The sequence below is a fragment of the Amblyomma maculatum genome, chromosome 6, assembly GCF_055883805.1.
Source record: "Amblyomma maculatum isolate TAMU_Amacu chromosome 6, ASM5588380v1, whole genome shotgun sequence".
Lineage (NCBI taxonomy): Eukaryota > Metazoa > Arthropoda > Arachnida > Ixodida > Ixodidae > Amblyomma > Amblyomma maculatum.
In genome coordinates, this window is record NC_139349.1 from 55,210,458 (window position 1) to 55,231,140 (window position 20,683).

General features: G+C 50.0%; 1 protein-coding gene across 1 annotated transcript in view; it reads left to right on the forward strand.

The window, feature by feature from the left end:
* The first annotated feature begins 481 nt into the window (after window positions 1-481).
* wit (kinase protein wishful thinking) overlaps window positions 482-20,683 on the forward strand; it is a 122,555-nt gene continuing 102,353 nt past the window's right edge. The window contains exon 1 of the mRNA XM_084606705.1: window positions 482-1,717. Coding sequence (XP_084462831.1) covers window positions 1,666-1,717 — 52 coding nt within the window. The 5' untranslated portion in view covers window positions 482-1,665. The remainder of the gene's footprint in view (window positions 1,718-20,683) is intronic.

The window sequence follows — 20,683 nt, forward strand, 5'->3', positions numbered from 1 at the left end:
AGGACACTACAACTGATCATACGCTTGAATCCCATAACTCATCGACTTAGAGGAGTTCGAAGCAAAAATACACTCTATGCATTTGACACTGCTCTCTGTCGCACAGGCTTTCAAAGAGGAACCAGCGACTTGGGCGCGATTGCTTTCTGCACACGTGCTGCAGAGTGCAGCTCGGGTTTCGTACACGCCCATCAAGTAGCCCGCACGCGACACTGAAATGGAAATTAGAGATGAAAAGTCAGGGAGAGAGAGAGCTAGGAGCTCCGTTTCGTGAGCTACCGGTGTGCGGTACGATGCCTCGCACCCTTGGGCACACACGCAGGGAGCGCACAGGTGGGGACAACAAGCAGCGTAGCGGGCTATCGACGCAGACGCGGCTGTGCGGCATACCCTCCGCCGGTGTGTACGCGCACAACGAGGGAAGGGGAAGCTAAACAACGACTGCAACAATTCACACACAAAGGAAACGTCGTCGGCGGCGGCGGCGCGGGGCTTCGATTTTCTAGCTGCCGCCGCTGCTGCTGCCGCCACTGCACATGCTTGCACCACGCCGAGACGGCCAAGAGAGCTGCCAAGGGCGCCCCGACGGCCTCCCCTCGGCGGCGCGCTCAAAGTGGACTCCTCTGTCGGCTCGCCCAGCCAGCCTCGCCAGTCTGGCGAAGAATGCCGCCGGAGCGGCAACTGTCCTGGCTCCAAGTAGGCGCCGAAAGCCGAGAGTCGCGACCGCGCTGCGGCGCCGTGTTGGCCGTGTTCTGCGTGCGTAAACACCGTCGTCGGCAGTGATCATGCGGCGCCTTGCGACCTCCGCATCGCCTTGGACCGTCGCCGAAAACGTGGCCCGCTGCTGTGCCGTACTGCATCCTGCAGCAGTTTCCTACGCTGCTGCTGCTTCGTCTGCAGAGAAGCTACTACAACTGCTGTGTTCGAAAGGGTTGTTTGGCTGCTCGAAGCGTGTATAGGCCTAACCGGTTGACGGGTCTGACTGTGCCAGGTTTAGTTGGTTCTAGGTTTGCCGTGTTTTCTTTCTTTCTTTTTTTTTTTTCCTTCTTTCAATACCTCTGCCGATGTAGCTCCTCACTAGAGTAACCTGGACAGTTGCGTGCATGAAGGCCTAAGCGCATTGCGCACCTGTCAGAGATTTCTCTTCTTCGAGCCTCGGCGACGTTGGACGTTGACGTTTTCAAGCCGCCGCCTCGAGGGGCCGCTCACATGAGTGCCGGTCAGACGGATTTCTCTGAAAAGCGGCTGCAACGACGGGATACGACGGCTCTTCTGGCGTCAACAAGAGAGCCGCATAAGCCGCGCTGGCGCTGGATGGATGTTTGTGCATGTGTGTGAAGCGCTGCATTCTTGCGTGGAAGAGTTGTTGATGGATATGTATTGTGCGGACTGAGGATAACGTCGTCTCTCGCTCTACCTGCTTTTCTTTATTTCTTTTATCATTCTCCGTGATCTCGTCATGTGGGAAGGAAGCTATCGCTTCGAGTGTTTTCCGGTTAAGCTTACACATGCATCGTGCTTTGAATCTGCTGTATGTGTGCAAAGGCCGCGCTGTTGGAGCGACGAAAATCGAAGTGACGTTCATGGCATGTGACAGATGACGACCTTGTGAAGATGTGTACTTTCTTCTAATTGAGACCACGTCGTTGGTGGTGTGCTCTCGAAATGACTCCACTACGGCTCCTCGTCGTCGTGTCCTTGCTGGCTGCACTCATTCGTAAGTCGACTTCTTTACTATTTCCGTTTTCGAGGCTTGTTTCTCGCGCGCGCCGAAGCATGTTGCTCGACAGTGACGCGTTCCATCCCCCCAGTACCGTTAGTGAACACGTTGAAAATATTCCCTCCGTGCGTTTCGTGCGTACTGTTTTGTATTGATTTCTGTTTTTACTTGCGGCAAAGGTGGATGAAAATGCAGCGGCTTATATATATTCAACATATTTAAACCTTCGTGGGACTAGAACACATGACCGCACCATTATCCCGATAATTTGTCCATGCCGGGTCCACGCCTGAGGTATCCTTCAGGCGCTCCGATCGTTGCAAAACGCACTTTGCAGATCAATATCGCGTCGGAACACAAGCACATCGAAGTTTCTTTTTTTTTTTTTTTTTTTTCGGGACGGTTCAGGCAGCGTAGCTTGGCATGACTTGTTTATTCAACTTAATGCACGCAACGCAGCATCGGAAGTCGCAAACAGCGCGAAAGTGGGAGGCCTGGTTACATTTTATCTTCATGTGACAAGCCTCATTTTCAATAAGTACTGCAAGTTTCCACACTTGGACTATCTATCTTATGTTAGGATGCAAACGAGAGGCAAGCCTGCGACACAAGGGAGCGAGCAACGAGCTTGCAAAGAACACCGTAGAAATACACGGTCAACTCGTGTGTATTTTCATAGGGCTGTGTTTTGAAGCACGTAGCTTACCTATGAGCGTCAATGCTGTGTCTATATTTGGAAAATAATTATTGCTTTATGTTGCGATGAACATCCGTACTTGAGCCTCAGAAACAGCATTCAGCTTTTTTATAAACATCATCCTTCGTCATCCAACAGCAAGGCGTATGCAGTTCGTCTAATAATAAGAAATGAATCAAATAGGAAATATTGACTCGCATTGCTTTTCGGACGCTGAGGAGTAGCACTCGTGTTGTTGTTGTTGTGGCTGTAGGAAGAAGGAAAAGAAAATGCACGGGCCTGCTACTGGCTCTCGCTTAGCCACCTCCGCTGCCTCGTGCAGAAAGAAGAGAATATAGAGAAGAAAGAAAGGGAAGAGGGAAAGAAAGACGCGCGCCGCACAACAGCCGTCGTCCACCACCAGCGGTGGCGTGTGCAATGACTGCCTACAAAAGATAAAAATTCAGTACCAGGCTAGCCCCCGCCGCAAGCAGCGGTGACCCACCTGTACCAGCCCCATCGAGTAGCACTCGCATAGCTATCATCGTGCCACAGCAGGTACATAGTTGTTTTACAGACCCCCTGAGCGTAGCCATCATAGGTATTTGGGAGTTGTCGATCAGTGAAGCTGTCGAACTAAATGCTACTAGATATCCTTTGTACGTCACCAAAAACCGATTTTCTTGTGACATTATTTTAATTAAGGGCTGCAAGAATTTGTGACGTAAAGAAACTATAGTGCTTTCCGTGTTTGAAATTGCGCGTCATTTTGCTGCCTCTGATACTAATTCAGACCCTTATCAGAATAATAGGGAACCTGTGCATTAAGTATGCATTAAACCAACACAGAGTTACAATTTTCGTAAGGCTGTCCCGACATGCTGGGAAGGGTTAGCTGGGCAAGGTTAGGGTCAGTAGGACAGTTATGTATTCAGAGCTGTCGGAGTCCTTTGAGACCACGACTGCCTCTTCTCTTGGCAAGGACGTTTCTTTCTCCTTTGTTGTACGGTGAAATACGATTAGCACCTTTAATTGTCGTCAATGCGTTAGCAGTGAAAATGTGTGCACCTCATCGCAGCCTTGAAATTTTGCGTGTTGGCGTGCGCCTGTGCCGCCGCTTGCGCAAGATCCTTTCTGACGTTCACGCCGAGATAGCTATAGGTCTTTGAAGCGCCTTTGTCTATGCGCGCGCCCTGGGCTGATTGACGGGTAGCGAGTATGTGCCGTTACTCAGCGAAGCATAATAACCAGCTTGGTAATTCTGTGAAAGGAGATGTGGTAGTCAGCTGTACAATTTCTTCACGTCATTGCTGCCTCAAGATGAATTCCTTCCATCCTTCTTCGACGGTAGTCATAAGAAATCATGCTCTTTTAACACGAACCAGCCCGCGCCTAAAAGTCCCTAAATGACATTTGCGGTTGTTCAACCGACCAGTTCGCTCGCAAGCGTCTGGGGCCGACGGCTGGTGTCCGTATTTTGATTTCTCCTTTCTTTATGGTGTCGGCGGCGAGACGTTGGGGGTCCCTATGTGCAAGGACGGTCGATGGGTCTGCATGCAGCGATCATTTCTCATTAAATGTTGAAACCGACGGCATTTTGAAAAAAAAAAAAAAGAACAATAACAAAAACATCGTCATATTTTGCCCACGACCTACTGTATAGGTCGTGATTTTGCCAGCCATTTCACGAACGAACGCTTGTGCGTAAAGCGCAGCGAGAGCTGAGCACTGCTGCGCATGGACAGTCCAAGTTTCGTTACGTTAGCAAGCGCCGTTTCGAAACGTTTAACCTTGATCCTCGAGGCCAAGTTCCTTCCTTCTCTGTACCGCGCGAGAAAGGGCCTCCCTTTATATTCGCAGGCGACGCAGCGCCGCCCTTGAGGTAAAGGGGGCAGCCAGCTGTTGGTGCATCCGGCGTCCCCGACACAGCTCTGTTGCAGTTGGAGACCTTTGAACGGCCTAAGAGAGAGCTGCCACGCCTTCATTTCGACACAGGCACGCGCGCACGCGCCCGAAACGTCAGTGTCGGCGCCTTTAGAGCGTGGTCATTGAAGCGGTGCAGGACGCTGTCGTTACGGTGCAGAACGCAGCTACACACTTAGTCACAGGCTGTAAACAGTATTTTCAATTGAAAAAATGAGAAAATAGTACGTTCTGCGGATAAAAACAATGGACCCGCCGCGTTTGTTTGCTTGTTCGGGAGCGCCATTTCCGTGGAAGGCCTGCTCGTCGTCTTGCGCTTTTCAGCGGCAGGAATTTCCGCCGTTTATTTCTGCTCAGGGGGGCACACTCATCCGGGTCTGTTTATATGCCTGCCCACCACCCCCTTCATGAGGCAGGTTACGTGGCCGGGGCTTCTTCGTACCACTCCACGAGCCACGAAGATTGAAGAGCGTGCGCTTGGCTGTCGTTTGAGGAACTTCCATTCAAGCGCAAAATAAACAGTCCCGCGCCACTGGCGTAACTCATCTCTCCGCTGACGTCGGACGTCCACACGGACACACAGGCGATCGCTTATGCAATGTTCTCCCTCTTTATTTGTGTAAATCGAGACTGGAGCCGATCTCGGTTGCTGCGCGGAATGCCATTGTTTTAAAGAACACGCGGCTCCGAGGCGCCAAACCGCGTCGCTCCCTCGCTGACATAGATTGACGAGCGACGTATACGCGGATGCTTAAATATCCGCCCCCGCCGAGCTATTTTTAAGTGTTTGATCAAGTCGCTGGCTTGGCTGCACTGTGACGCAGACACGATCGGGTATCCACCCGAACGCATCCACGCGGCCTTTGGAAAGGAAATCGTATCACGTCTCGAATCTGTACTGCAAAATAAGGGAATTTCTACAGCATTGGATTAGCATAGGCTCCTCCTCGAGTGGATCGCCTTACCGTGATATCTGCGAATCGTCCTGGCCAGCCCAGCTGAGAGCGTGTGTTTGGCCTTGTTTCATTATCGGAATATGCTCTCTTTCCTGGTCATATGGACTCGTTGAAGTCGCTGAAGACAGTTGTTTGCTGACTATGTCTTCAGCCGGTGGTACGTTCCCTGCTCCTATTACATGAGCGCACCTCTGTGTTTGCCCTCGGCCCTCATGATGAACGTAACATTTTTTTTTTTTCTTAGGGAGGGCCACATGGGGTAGCGTTTGGCACTGGAGTGGTCCAAGTCCACCTGTGACTCAAAAAAAAAAAAAAAAACAATGGGGTGGGGGGGCAGAGAGACAGGTGAGCCCTGACCGCTAGCTTCACGCACAGTCGAAATTCACAACAGAAGGGCCTAAGTGCAGCCTGCCATGATTCAATACGACTCAAAAACTGGTGCAGCGGAAAACATCTCCCCAGAGGGGAGAACGCCGGAACAGTTGATGAATAATGCGTTTTGTTTGCCATCTATTTTTTTTTTTTGCAGCCAGCAGTTTGCTGTCAAAATGCTGCAAAATGCGCCACTGTTTTTCTTTTACTTTGCAAACACGGCACAACGCTACGGATAATCATGCACGCGCAGGTATCGATGTTATACTAGTACAGTTCTGCTGTCAATCATAATTGTGAATCTCTTTCTTGTCAAGTGCGCACAAAGCCCGAGATCAACGGCAAAGTGAATGCTAACGTTTCGTTGGCATGCGATTTTACCTTCACGCCGGTCGTTAATTTGCAATCGCCAGGCAGGTATTTCTTAATTTGCTTCTCGTTTATTACTTTACATTACCTAGTACAGAGACGGCCTTGGTCACACTCGCTTGGATCCAACGAAGAAAAAAAAAATGCTCAGATTGGTCATGAAATCTTTAAACCAGCGCGATTCTACATAGGTTTGGTTGACCCCGGGAGCTGCCGCCATCATCATCATCATCGGCCTGACTATACCCACTGCAGGGCGAAGGTCTCTCCTATATACTGTGCTAGCTGCATCCACTTGACCCCTGCGAACTTCTTAACCTCATCCGCCCACCTAACTTTCTGCAACCCCCTGCTACGCTTTCCTTCCCTTGGAATCCAGTTTGTTACCCTAAGCGACCATCGGTTATCCTCTCTTCGCACTACATGTCCTGCCCATGCCCATTTCTTCTTAATTTCCACTAGAATGTCGGTAACTTGAGTTATTTCTCTGACCCACTCTGCACGCTTCCTATCTCTTAATGTTACCCCTACCATTTTTCGTTCCATAGCCCTCTGGGTTGACCTCAACTTAAGTATCTGGGTTGTCCTCAACTTAGGCTGCCGCCATATCGACGTCAAATTGGATTGAGGACCCACTTCTATGATGGAAAATCGCCTGTATAGTTGTGATTATAATGTCATGATGATGATAACAAACCTTAGACTGCAACGTGCTCATTAAGCATATATTTTATCTTCTTTTTTGTCCCCCCACATAGACACGTGAGTCTAATGTAGAGACAATGTCCTTCACATTCACTTGCAGAAGGGAGCGAGAAAGGAAACTGCACTTTAAACGCAAGAAAAGAGCTCATTCAAAATGCGTGGAATAACTTTCGCATTTCGAGAATGTTAAATTGCAGATTTAAAGGAGCCCCATCGCGAACTTCACTGTTTCGTTTCGTAAGAAAGCACACGTGGAATAGTAATTGCGTCACCGCGTACTCCTTCTGCAGTCCCCTGACGACGGTGAAAACGAGCGGGTGAGCTGGAGCTCACCCGCCGACGGCGCGGACTCCTCTCGCAGTCGCGCAGATTTTTCACCGTAGTCGCATGTAGGAATGTTCTAAAAACTGAGCGCGTGTACAAAAGGTCGACGGCCCCCGTTCCTGTGTCTTTTCTTTCCTGCCATCTCATCCGGTAGACATACGTATTATCCCGGACTGTCAGCTATATATATATGTATACGCTTCCTTTCTCGTCAAGAACTTTTTCTTTTCGTAAAGGGTTTTTTTTTTTGTTTTTTCCCTTTGCCCTAACTTTTTTAACTTGTATTTTTCAGCTGGCTGTCCACGGCGCGCTGTAGAGCATTCCAGCGGCTCACAAAAGCTCGAAATGTAAACTCGGCATTTTTCAATTTCTTCCATCGTTTTTTTTTTTTTTTTTTTTTTTTTTTTTTTTTTTTTTTTTTTCCAACGATTTCAATTCGTGTCGCCGCCAGAAATCGCGATAAGTTCGCTTCTGCCAAATAAAGACGTCAGAAGACGGCGGTCGCGTGCGCTGCGCTGCCTTGTGCAAACCTTCGGGCACGAAACCGTCTCCCCCCCCCCCTCTCTCTCTCTCTCTCTCTCTTTATGAGGGAGATAATAGATGAAAGAGAAAGCGGTGAAAGCTCGCGCAGTGCAGCTTCGCGCCATAGCTGGGCGGTGGTCCGTGCATGCCTGTACTGTTTGCCCTGGCGCTGATGCACGGTTTGCGCGATCCGTGCCGTTTCATCGTCGACGGCGGGGTTCGCGCGCGGAACGCGATACGGACGAAAAAAAAGAAAAGAAAAAGAAAAGAAAAAGAAAAAAAAAAGGGGGGGGGGGGGAACCGACCGGTTCGCACCCCGAAAGCGCGTTATGGGCTCGGCGGTGCGTTGTTTGCCAACGAGCGCCGACCGGGATTCGTGGTCGCAGAGAAAGTACGGTATAGTAGCTGGGAGGGAGTGGGGAGGAATCCTGCGCTGCTTCCCACGGCAGGAAGTGCCACGGAGCAGTCTTATATGGCCCAGCTGAGTCGTCTGATTATTGCTGCGGGGATACATGCATAAAACATGTTGGTGATCACTTTCCTCGTTAGATGATCAAACAGAAGCTCGTAAATTACTCATGTGCGTGTCCATTTGGGAAAGAAATAGACAGATGAAAGGTGCGGGAGAAGTCGTTCAGCGTCGTACAGAGCAAGCATTTTGGCGACGAGCGTTTCCTTTCTGTCGCCCTTGGTATGAGCAGACGATGGACTCCTGCATATGAGATGATGATGACCGTTAGCAGCAGAGCGTCCTTGGAACTTCTGTTACAGCAGCGCGGCTGGGACATTTCGTTGCACGCGCTCAATATAGATGCAATCCTTGCCATTAAGTAAAAGTGTTGTGGAGTCGGCGCCATTGCAACTACCTCTGCGCATTTCGCGTTAAGAACAAAACAGCACTGACGTTAAGTCGAAAGGAGACGGAGAGGGAAACCAAGGGTAATGGAAGGAAAAGAGGAAGCAGTTCCGATTGAAACGAGGAAAGCATGAAGAGGTTTCGACGACATTGCAAGGTGCTTCGTACACAGCTGTGTACTCGCAGCCTTTTTTTAGTCTGCGTTTGCTTGGCTCTATAGCCTTAATTTCTTCTTTTCTGTCGAAGATGTGTAGCACCCTTCACCTTGACAATAGTGCATTTCTTTATGCTAGCTAGTGAAAGCAGAAAAAAAAAAAAAGATTGCTAAACTGTCAGCTTGGCACCTCTTCTGCTAATTTCTTGTCGAGGTTTTTTCATCACTAATAATGTCATTAAAAAAAAAAAAATCCGTTCTCATATCCGTCTTTGGAATGCAAAATGATTTTTGGTATCAGTAGATGCTAATTTCACATATCATGGCCTTTCGATTCATGGCTTCCGACCATTGTGACAAAAAAAAAAAAATACGATTGCCCCGCCGGGGTGGCGCAGTGGTATAGGGCGCGCGACTATACTGTTCCCAAGGATGCAGGGTCGAATACTGGTCTCGGCGGCCGCTTTTCGATAGAGGCGAAAAGCAAGGCGTTCGTGTGCTGTGCGATGTCAGTGCACGTTAAAGAACCCCAGGTGGTCGAAATTTCCGGAGTCCTGCACTACGACATCTCTCACAACCTGAGTAGCTTTGGGACGTTGAACCCCACAAACCAAACCAAAGAATGGGGTTCTGTATGTTCGTTGAAAAATAAACTTCTGATGTTTTCCCGTTATAAATCTAACGAATTTGGCTTCTTGAGGTCTAGATGTCCTATTTAGGCCTCATATTACGGTTTTAATCGAACATAGAAATTCAGAATGGAAGAGTTAATATAATTAAGTTATAGTTCCTCTCCGAAAATATTGTTACGGACGAGCAAGGTAGAAGTAGCGGGCAGGAGCGCTCGCGCTAGGCCCGCTAACATATTCATTAAACGTCATTTCACGGTCATCCAACAACTTCTCTCTGTCCTTTATTCTCCTGTTTTCATCGGCTTGCCGCTTCGTAACAATATGATGGCTGGCACAGTCGCCTGCTCGGATGCATGCGTTGGCCCGCCTTCTATTTGAATTCATACCTTGGCCCTGCTTACATGAACCCGACAGTGCGGGTCGAGTTGAGTGGACTCGATACTACCGAGTTTACATGAACCCGACCCTTAGAACCGGCTCTTGACGAGCGGCGATTACGGTGGCACTTCGCGTCGAGGCGACGATCTAGCAGACGGCACCCAGTTCCTGTTTTCCCCCATGCATCTTGTGGTTTCCTACGTGGACATAAGCCACCAACCACCGCGGGTTCGAGCGTCGCGCGAGCCGAAGCCCCGATCAGCCGTTACCACGCGCACACTGAAACACCGCAGCGCGCATTCAACCTCCACCGGGAGGAGAGCACTTCGCTGCAAGGACACCAACCTCCAAGTTCACGAAGGAGACGTTTATTGAAACGCCATCCTCCAGCGGCACACACACACACACACGCACACACATACACATATTTACAAACGCACATACGCATATTTACAAACGCACATACACACACATACACAGTCACCGTGTCAAGGGAGCGCGCGAGGAGCTAGGCTCCCCTGCGCGCACGAAGTGACACGGAGTGCGCGCCGCAAGCACGCAAGGGCGTGCTGTGATCTCTCTCTCGCAGTAACCAAAGGGTTCCTTTGAGAGAGATTGGGCAACCACCGCAAGGTACGCCTGTCGCGGATCGTTGGATCACGATCGACAGGCTCGAGTTGCGCTCTCAGGTACGACCCGGAGCAGACGAACTCGAGTACACACTGGTCTTCGCGGACAAAGGCCGGCAGACAAGAACAGTAGCGTACGCACCTTGCGATGTCTCGGAGGGGTCTCTCAGAGCTCCGCTCGGACAGTCGCGCGAGCGCGGCTGTCGAAGCGGTGCCGTGTTCCCGCCAAAAGGCGCCAATGGGAACAGCCACTGGGACGCCAGGGCGGAGCTGTGGCCCAAACGACAGTGACAAGTCGTTCGAGCCCCTCTCCGCAGCCTCAGGCGGGAGAAAGGGAACGGGGAGAACAACTGGGAAGCGGGCGGCGGCCGCGCAAAGGGCAGCCGCAGCAAGCCCGAATCCCACAATCTCTAGCGTTTTCTGTGCTGTCCTCCTCTCCCACTGTGCCCCGACTCAACTCGACAGCGTTTACATGCTTTCTGCCGCCGGATCAGCCCACCCCTTGCGCCGGAGTTGACTCGACTCGACTTCTGGACCCAACCAGACAGCGTTTACACGAACCCTGTAACCGGTTTTCGACCCGATAACTCAACTCAACCCGCTTCTGTCGGGTCCATGTAAACGCCGCTCTTGAAGAGCGTATTAACGGCCTCCATTAGCGCTACAGTGGTGAAATACGAAGAGGAAGAAGTTCAGCGATAGACAAAGGCGATTAAATAGTATGCAACCAATCCTTCCTCATATATCGCTTGGACGCAGGGACCTCATCATCGCTCACTCCTGTACTTCATAAAATCAGCCAACCTTTTTCCATTCGTTTAATCATTTATTCATCCTCCATCTCAGACCCTAGTGATGGATGCCCTGAGACAATAAATATCGATAAAAAAATAGTATACAGACAAATATTCGTGATCATCCTTTTAGGATCGCATTTTTTGTGCGCGCAAGTGCTGGCGCCTCGCCGTGTTGCTGTGTCTTCTTCGTCTGGTGCTAGCGAAGTGTCATCAAGCATCTTAGATGTATACCGATGATTTACATTGAGGGGGTCTTAGTTTGTACAGGGTGTATTGCTTTCTGGTATCTCACGTGGTTTTGGACTGCTGACGAGACGACAAGGACGTTTCGAAGTTGCCTTCAACGCTGCCCTTATCATGAAGCGTGCGCAGCGACAGACCGGGTGCAGTGACACAGGTCTCGATGTGGCGAGGTACATAATTAGGCGTTGCTTCCTTCGCCTGCCGTCGTGTTGGTGCCTTCGGACAGATGCTGCTATTTTCGGCCAGCGAACAAGCAGCCGGCACTTTTCAAACTCCCCTGTGTCTACTGGGCTAGCGTATCGTGTAATACCACAGGAAATCCCGCGCGTCTCAGCATCCTGTGTTGCCGCTGGAGGTGTGCGCAGTCGTCCAGGAGGACGGTGCACGTGACAGCAGCGATCCGACACCATACTTCTGCCATTTTGCTGTCGACAACCATTGATAAGGACTTCGGCTGCAGCGGAAAGAGTCGGTCGTCGTGGGGAAAATATTAGTTATGAGGAGAAGAAATGGCGCAGAAACTGTCGCGCTTGTCTCGATGGATGTTTGCCCGGCGAGAACAGAGTGAAAGAGGAAGAGGTGCCATAGCAGAGGGCGTGTGCACAGACACTGCCACGCCCAGCACACGGCGGCCATCATTTGCGTTTCACCTGCGGCAAAAGGCGGCGTCACTGGAATAATTCGATCCTGCATGCTTCTATATATGGGCTGAGCGTTGCGGTAACCACCGAGTACTATGGCACTCCAGCTCAGTTATGTTCTCCGTTCTTTAGTGATTTATGGGGTGACTATTTGTGAAGTTACCTTATTTGAAGCTTCTCTCTCCGAGGGCGGGATATGGAGTTTTAAAACAAGATGCCTTTAGTGGGACAGAGGTTTGGTTTCGCCAGGTCAAACTACGAGTCAGTCATATGTAAATATATTTCCCCCTTGCTTGAATATCTTCTGCCTGTTTAGTTAATTGTTAGCAAAATACTCAACATTTCCGGAAGTGACCTCGAGTAACGGGATTGAGCAACATTGAACCTGCAAAACGTCAAGCATCCTGCAATCATCAACGTAATTTTCTCTACAAAATGCGGATGACAATTCAAAGTGCTGGCCGACACACACACACACACACACACACACACACACACACACACACACACACACACACACACACACACACACACACACACACACACACACACACACACACACACACACACACACACACACACACACACACACACACACACACACACACACACACACACACACACACACACACACACACACACACACACACTCTCTCTCTCTCTCTCTCTCTCTCTCTCTCTCTCTCTCTCTCTCCGGTAGGGGCAGGGAAGGGAAACTGCACATGACGTTTTCGAACTTTTCCATCAGAAATAGTGATAAAGTGTAGTTTTTCCGTGCCGAATATCTCTCAGGGAGCGACGGCCTCTCTCAATATCACTTTTTTCTTTTCCTTCACTTTAAAGCGTCCATTATTGCCATGGTTTCTCGCTTTCCTGCACTTTGAGCGTAGTCGATTATTCTTCACATGGAACGGAGTTGCCCGATTAATCATCTTATCCGATCCAATTCCGTTTCTTCTGCAACAAAAGTTACTGCCGTATTCAAGAACACGGGGGCAAGTGCAGAAGAAAAAAAAAAAAAAGCTGCCCGGATTCTGATTTACGGGTTCGCAGCGCCCACTTTCTGATTGCCTGCAACGACAGCTAAGAAAAAAAAAAAAAAAAGAGTCTGTGAACATTAGAAAACTTGCCATTAGGAAAATGTCTTAAATGTGGCCTGTAAAGTCGAAGGAATCTGTCCATGCATCACTAACTCTGCCAAATGCGGCTAGAACTTGAAAAGCAGATTTACAGCTCTGTTCGCTCTTGACGCAGGTTACGCTATTCGACTTCTGTCTTAAATATTTTGGTCGAAACGGAGAAAACTGCGCAGGAGTTAAAACATTTTGTCTTTCGGCACATTAATTTTCTTCCTTTTATTTTGCGGGTTTCGACATCGAATCTGTCAACTGGTATGGGAGCGATAAGGCCCGCATTAACGTAGTGCCAGTATAATACGATCGCAAGAGGCGGGTGGCAGAAAATATTGGCTGAAGCGAAGGAGGTGCGGAGGGAACTTTGAGGCACCGCGCCGACGCATCCCGCATCGTATAGCACCAAGTACACACTGCGGCAGCGACAGAATCGCACGCGAACTTTTGATCCTGTATCGAAGACGTGCATGCGCTACACTTGCACGAGAGGAGGAGGGGGGGGGGGGACGGGGGGGGGGGGGACGTCGGCCATTTTGTGTAATTTATGCTGCTGCCAAGCTCTCCATCCCCATGCGACCCGGACGCGCATACAACGCGGAGAAGGTCGTGTTGCCGATAGCTATCAGCGCGCGCAATATTTCGCGCCATTACATGGATGTTTTGGCGGCAAATGGACAGAAGGGAGAGCGGTAACACAGCGCCATACAGCCAGCCGGCGTCGTATTTCCTGGCGCCTCCTGCGTGCGATATTTGGCTGCCAGGACATAAACGCGTCGCGCGTATTGCTCTCTTTCCTGGATCGAACGTCACGCTTATTGATAACGCGAGGGCGCGCGTACAACAGCTCGCTCGTTCGGCCGAAAAAGTGTCGCCGTACTACCCACGTTTTGAAAGAAAAAAATAATTGGTTCACAGGAAGGGAAAGACGCAGTATCTGTCACACTTGCTCTGTGGACACCTGAACCGCGCCGTAAGTGAAGGAAGGTAGGAGTGAAAGTGGAAAGAGACAAAGGGGAGTCGTAGTGGAGGGCTACGGAGTAATTTCGACCACCTGGGGATCTTTAACGTGCGCTGACATCGCATGGCGCACTGGATCGCCACCGCGCGGCGATCCAGTGCGCGACGCTTTGGTAACTTTATGGAGCCCATAGGAGCAGCAGAATCTGGCGGCCTATTACTGGCAAGCGTACGCTGCATCTCTGATTGGTCGCCCCTGTATCTCGGCATCCATTAGGAGGCAGCCTGTTTCGTGGAAGTTTGATGTATGCAGCCAACCGAAGAAGGCTTCCGCTGCAGCCTCTTTCCATCTTCTTCCTCTTTCCGGGTCGGAAATATGTGCGTACAAAATGCACGAAGGTGAAAAGACCTTAGTGATGCTTGCGGGGGCTCATCAACGCCTAATGGATGTTCCGCGTTTTCATGTTGTAGCTCCGGCTTCCCCGAGTCATTCCTTCTCATTTCTGTGGCTTCGAGAAATGAACACGTATACGCCGACGCGCGGGGGGCTCGTATTTTGTTATTGATACTGCTCGTGGCAAGTAGTATTAAAGCGGAAGAAAGTTGAATTGAGCTCTTCGTTCATCGGATGTGTCTGTATTGCGACCAGGGCAAGGAGCCCCATATTATCTGTGTGCTCGCCCACGCTGGAAGAAAGCGCTTGGCAGGAGGTCCAGATATGCTTCTTGTGCAGGCATGTGCCATTAGGCAGCAGTTGTGTCTCCAAGGGGCAAGCTTGTCAAATTTTCGCTTTTGCTTTTATGAACCGGTGTCGTTGAAAAGAGCTGGGGGACATCTTACGCTCCGTCATTAAGAGCCCGACCAGAGAAAACGTTAATGGCTGCCGTTCGCGGCTTCTTTTGCGGGCCCTCGGAATAAAGCTACTTCCCTCCCTCCCTCCGGCCAGAAATTTTGTTTTGGAGAATCACAGAACGTGGTTATAAAATTCATTGTATAAAGGTCTCCGCTTCTGTAAGAACTGTCCATAAATACACCACCACAAAGCGCTCATATTTACCTTTTGATTATTCAGGTCAGAGAGCTGCCGCAGTTTCATCGTATTCAAAGCTGCTTCTATAAATGGGGCTGGTGTGACCATAGACCTGTTTCTTCAGTCATTGCCGGATCCTCGTGAATGCCATTGTCACACTTTGTAGGTGCTTGCGTGACGCTTCTCGTCGAGTGTTGATGGGAACCTCCATGTAGCAGGGGAACCGCCACTTGTTATCATTGCAGTGGCAAGGAATGGGGAGGAGGAGGGAGAGGGGGGGTGGGGTGGGGGGGGGGGGAGGGTTATCTCACATCAGAAGCGCTTCGAGCGGAAACACGTGAACGGATCCTTGTTACCGAGCGGATATGCCTATCCGAACTCTGTCCACGGACAGTCGAAATTTCGTAACTTTCTTAGAACGCTGGTCTTCGCATCAACTCCACATGAAAATTACTCTGAAGGGCGGTCCCCTTTGGACTGCTGTTATGCACATTCAGTCCAGTCTTATCGCAGGTTATCTTTGCCATATTCTCATTCTTCTGCCTTTATCATCTTTGTCTGAGCCGACGACGCACTGTTCGATCACGGGATACCTCGCGACGTCCATTGTTCTTTTTCTAAGCGACAGCTAATACTGCTCGTTTGATCGAAAATCCGTCGGCGTAGTGGTTGTAGCTCGGCACCGCGTGTCGGAAGTAATCGGAGGCTGTGTAGAAAGAAATCGTGTCAGGCGATGCGAGTCAATGAAGTCATTGGAATTAGAATAATTGATAAATTAAAGACATGAAAAAAAAATAGGCAGCAAAAAGGGAAAGTGAAAGGTGTCAAAATGCTCAGAATGAAAAGCCAATGGCTGATGATGCTAATTAAGAAAATTAGGAGTATGTAACTGATCAATTAATTTTCGCAATTAAAGAATAAATGCGTTCAACCTATTAACCGCTGGCGTAAAGTGCAATTCGCAATGTAGCTGCCAGCAAGCGTGGATCGTAGTTTATTCAGGCTTATTATATATTAACCACGCATATGGGAAAGCATAGCAACAAAATGTATGACACAGCCAACACCGACCAATATGCTGTATCAACGACCAGTACGAATGCGTAAAACCATGCAGCTGACCGCGGCGGCCAAGCGGACACAAGAGCTCGCGTGTGAAAGTCCAGCAGGAAACGATGTCGTATGATACCGACGACAGAGTTCTCGCGTGCCTCAGTGCATCGTTTCTTCGCATGCTGTTAGCTTTGACAGAGTTCTCGCGTGCCTCAGTGCATCGGTTCTTAGCATGCTGTACGTTTTTTAATATAAGCGTCAAGCGCTCGGAAAAAGCGCCCCAAACCGTTTCTGGTCTCCATTTTCGCCGCCATTATGAATTGGCCTGTTGTGCTGCTCTCCATCGTGCGACGAATGATCAAGGCCAAGGCCGCCTGCAGTGTGACGGTGGTATTTGGTAGGGTGGTATTTGGTATTTGGGTCTCCGGCTCACGTCGCATGATAACGGGAATGCACGCTCTCGCCAATAATTGCCGAAGCGATAAAGGGTCCAAGGGTGCGAAAGAAAAGAAAATCGGTTTTCCAGTCTGCTTTAAAGAAGAAAAGCTGGGCAAGAAGCACGCATTTGCGCCGTCATGCTGCAAAAGCAGGACGCCATGCAGGCACCTACAAGCGGCGCAACGTCCAGTCACTTCCCCATCGCACACTTGAGAGCAGCCCAATAGCAGCCTATTGGACCAGTGGATACTCGGTGACTAGTATTTTGTGGCATTTCGTGTGAGAGGAATTTTCGAAGTCGGGTCTCTACTGATATCTCAAACTTTTTCCACTCTAAATAGACACCACAGTCTGCAATTCAATCCTTTAACGTTGGGCACTGAAAAAAAAGGGGAAAAAAAAAGAAGAAGAAAAAAAAACGCGGTTAAAAAAACCGTATTGTGCTTCAGTGCATTTTCTATTGCTCAATGCGAGATGCAAACGCATTATACTCTTTTTCTTTACTGTTTTTAACGACTGGTGACGGTGTGCCGCCCAGATGCATTGTGAGACAGCCGAATTGTGTTGCCCGCCCGAGTGGCGCCGCACTGCCATTTCTTAACTTTTTGTTTCCTTGTGGACGGGCCCCAAGCACGTCCCTGGCAAGGTCCCTGGCTCACATTATTATCGCTTCTCTGCTGTTTTTTCTTTCTCTTTTGCCGCGACGCGTACCGGGGTAGATATTTATATTTCTTTGCTGTGGCCCGCTGACTTGGCCTGCGTTCTGCGGCCTGCTTGCCCAGTTCGTGTAATCCTGTGTCGCCGGCCACCGTTCGCCGAATCTCACGTTTCTGTATGTTTTTTCTGGATACGCTGTCTTGCGTGATGGCCGTGGTGGGTACCTTCTCAATCCAAAGGCAAGAAGAAAAAGAAAAGCGAGAAAACGTGGGCGCGAAAGAAGAAAGTTAATGCAGGAAAGCTACGAATATATACCCACCAAGGGTGGAAGAAGGAAAGAAAAAGGGCATATAGGAAAATGACGTACTGGAGTAAGTTGAGGTGACGACGACTGGGAGGTCGGAGAAGAGAATGAAAAGGCCAGGTTCGCCGAAAGAATGCCGCTAGAGGCCAGAGAAGAAAAAATAAATAAATATGTAGAACAAAAAGAGTACATATGAGGGAAGACACGCAAAGTATCACGAACGAGGCGAGGTGTCTGAGTCGCAACAAAAGCAGCGAGAAGAAAGAAGCCGGCATCTCAACGACGACGTCGTTGTGGAGACGATTCTCATTTTCTTTCTAGTACGCTCCTCTTTCTCCTTCTCTTCTTCCATCACCCCCCTCCACCCCCCCCCCCCCTTCGTCCTTTGCCGCATCCCCCGCTCTTTTGTTTCTGTCTTCACGCTGCGTGTAATAGTGTGGCTTGCGTGGTGGTCCCGTTGCGTCGTCTGCCACACCTCCTCCCCTGTTTCTCCTCGCCACCTTTGTGGCCGAGGTCCCATTGAGTAACACCGCTGCCACCGCGCCTTTATTGCCGCTTCGCCTTTGCGGCCAGTAGAGATCTCGACTCGCTCGCGCCGCTGTGTCTTCAAAAGCCTGGCTAGCCTGTGCTTCTCCTGATGTCGCCGCCTTGCAAGTCACGAGTCCGGAGCGCTATTCAGGCTGCGTTTGCGCAGGTGCGAGCAGAACACAGTCCAGGTGTTCGACTAACGTTCGCACAGCGTAAGATGAATTCGCTGACGAGGTCGTGCTGGTATCGATGTTATGAACCACCGCAGGAGGAATTCCGAATTCCACGCTCATAGAAGCATACCTGCCAACTCTCCCGAATTGTCCGGGAGGCTCCCGAATTTCGATTACATTTTCTGATTGTACGAACGCGACCTCAGATCTCCCGAAAAGTGGCCGTCACAGCTCAGTGTTTTCTTTGCTAACTTTTAATTTTTTCCGCACTATAGCTATAATTTTATAACCTCCCGTAATATAACTATACCGGAAAGAAGTGTGGGAGATGACTTTGAATCGAGGTAGCGGCCGCCGGCAACACCACGAGCGTAAGGAACCGACGGACGCTGCCATATTAGATTTTCCAGATTGTCTCGCCTCAGGCTGGCTTGCGCATTTAGCAATCCAGTCGTTATATGATCGTGGGTGCGCTAGCTGCGCTAGGCTTCAGTTGGCTTTCTCAGGTTGTCGAGTGAAGTGCGGAACGCCGAACTTCTCTTTGTTTCCCCAAGTTGGAACAATCGATGGCGCTTTCGAAAGCGAAGAAGAAATACTTGCAAGTATTTCGGAAATCGTACACGGCTGAGTTTCCGTGCTCTGACAGTTCGCTAAAAGATAAGCATGGATTCTGTACCACGTGCACCTGTCATGTGAGCGTTTCGGACGGTGGCAAGAACATCCCCCCCCCCCCCCCCCCCCCCCCCCCCCAAGATACACCGCTTCACAAAATCGTAAGAACTGTGCTTGTGCCGCAGAAAATAAACTAGTGGACCTTTTCTGATGTTGGCAGCCTCAGTAATTTCTGAATTTCTAAACTAAAGAAAGAAAAAAAATGTCAGTACACGTTATTCGCAAGTGGAGATGCGCCCTCCACGTACGCCCTCTTCCTAAAAACATGACACGTGAAGACCACAATGGCCGGCGCCTGGCGCGGGCGGAAGCCCTGGGCCGCCACTATCGGTCGAAACCTGGCATTTACTACGTGGACGCCTCCGGCCCCCACCATGGGGGATGGTACGCGGCCGCAGTGGTCCACCAGTCCAAAACTGTTAACGGGCCTACATTTCGCGCCCGTGACATAACCCACGCGGAGGAGGTCGCCATTGCGCTGGCAGCTACCCACACTGATTCTAAAACAATTATCTCCGACTCGCGAGGGGCCTGTCGGAACGTCGAGCAAGGCTGGGCGCCATACTTAGCCTACCGACTACTTCAAAATTGCACCTACACCGGGGGCCCCGCTTACCGGAATATAGTATGGGCTCCTGCTCATATGGGTCTTGAGGGGAATGAGGCAGCCGACGCCGCCGCCCGCGCGCTCTCTTTCCGGGCTTCCCATCTCGACCCCCTAGATCAGGACCTCGAATTCGAACCCGCGTATTCTTTTAAAGACATTGTTCTTTATTATCAATCTTGTCATAGCCTTTACCCTCGCCCGAGTAAAGGTCTATCTAAGACGGAGGAGCGGCTTCTACTCCGTCTTTATACCAACACTCTGCTGTGCCCGGCAGCACTAAAACATATTAATCCCTCCTTCACGGGCAGTTGTCCGCACTGTGCGGAGAAGTCTTCGGACATCTACCACATGGTGTGGGCTTGCCCATCCAACCCAGCTGTTCCTCCTCACCCCAACCCCACTCGGGAGGACTGGGAGGCGACCTTGCTCGGCTGCTATGACCTGCAGGCCCAAACGGCCTTGGTCGAGCGCGCCCGGGCAGCGGTCGATGCCACTGGGGTCCCGTACTAGGGACCCCACCCAGTATCTGTAAGGGCTGGATGTTCATAGATCCGGCGGATGCATACATCCACCTCTTTTGGATCAATAAACGTTTGTCACCACCGCCACCACCTTATCTTTTTTTTTCTTTTTTTTTTTAATCAGGTATCCATCATGTCAACTCATCTCCATTTGTCAAGCTACGTATGTGCCCTGTGGTGTAATCAGTTTGAATGAGAATTTAAACCGAAGGTTTTGCTGCAGCCCCGACAGCAATCTATAGCGTCTTTGTAGTTACTAAAACTTTGATAACGAATCCTATAGACCAACACCGATCTGTGACGTAAGCACGATGCGGTGGAGCTTCTATCGCCAGCGTGGTCCGACTGGGGGTGAAAAATAGGCTTTAGGAATACATGGAAGCGAAATATTCCAAAGCAGTTTTCTAATTTCACGGGTCATCTGTGATGTCGTTATTCGGTACATAGCAACCATGAACATCCTAGAACAGCTCACGAAAGTATCAAATCTCATTAACGAGGCGAAGTATCTTTAAAACACCGCGAAACGTATCGGGGTGCCAGTTGAGAGGGCAACCCATAGAAATACATGGTAAACACAACTTACCGCAACATTTTGCTCGGTTCAGCAGCGTTGAACCCTTCTCATTTTTTGGTGAACATCTTGTACGACGCCCCAACGTCATGTTGCATGACACACTACATTCTCTTGCAAGTAATGCAAGTCTGACGAC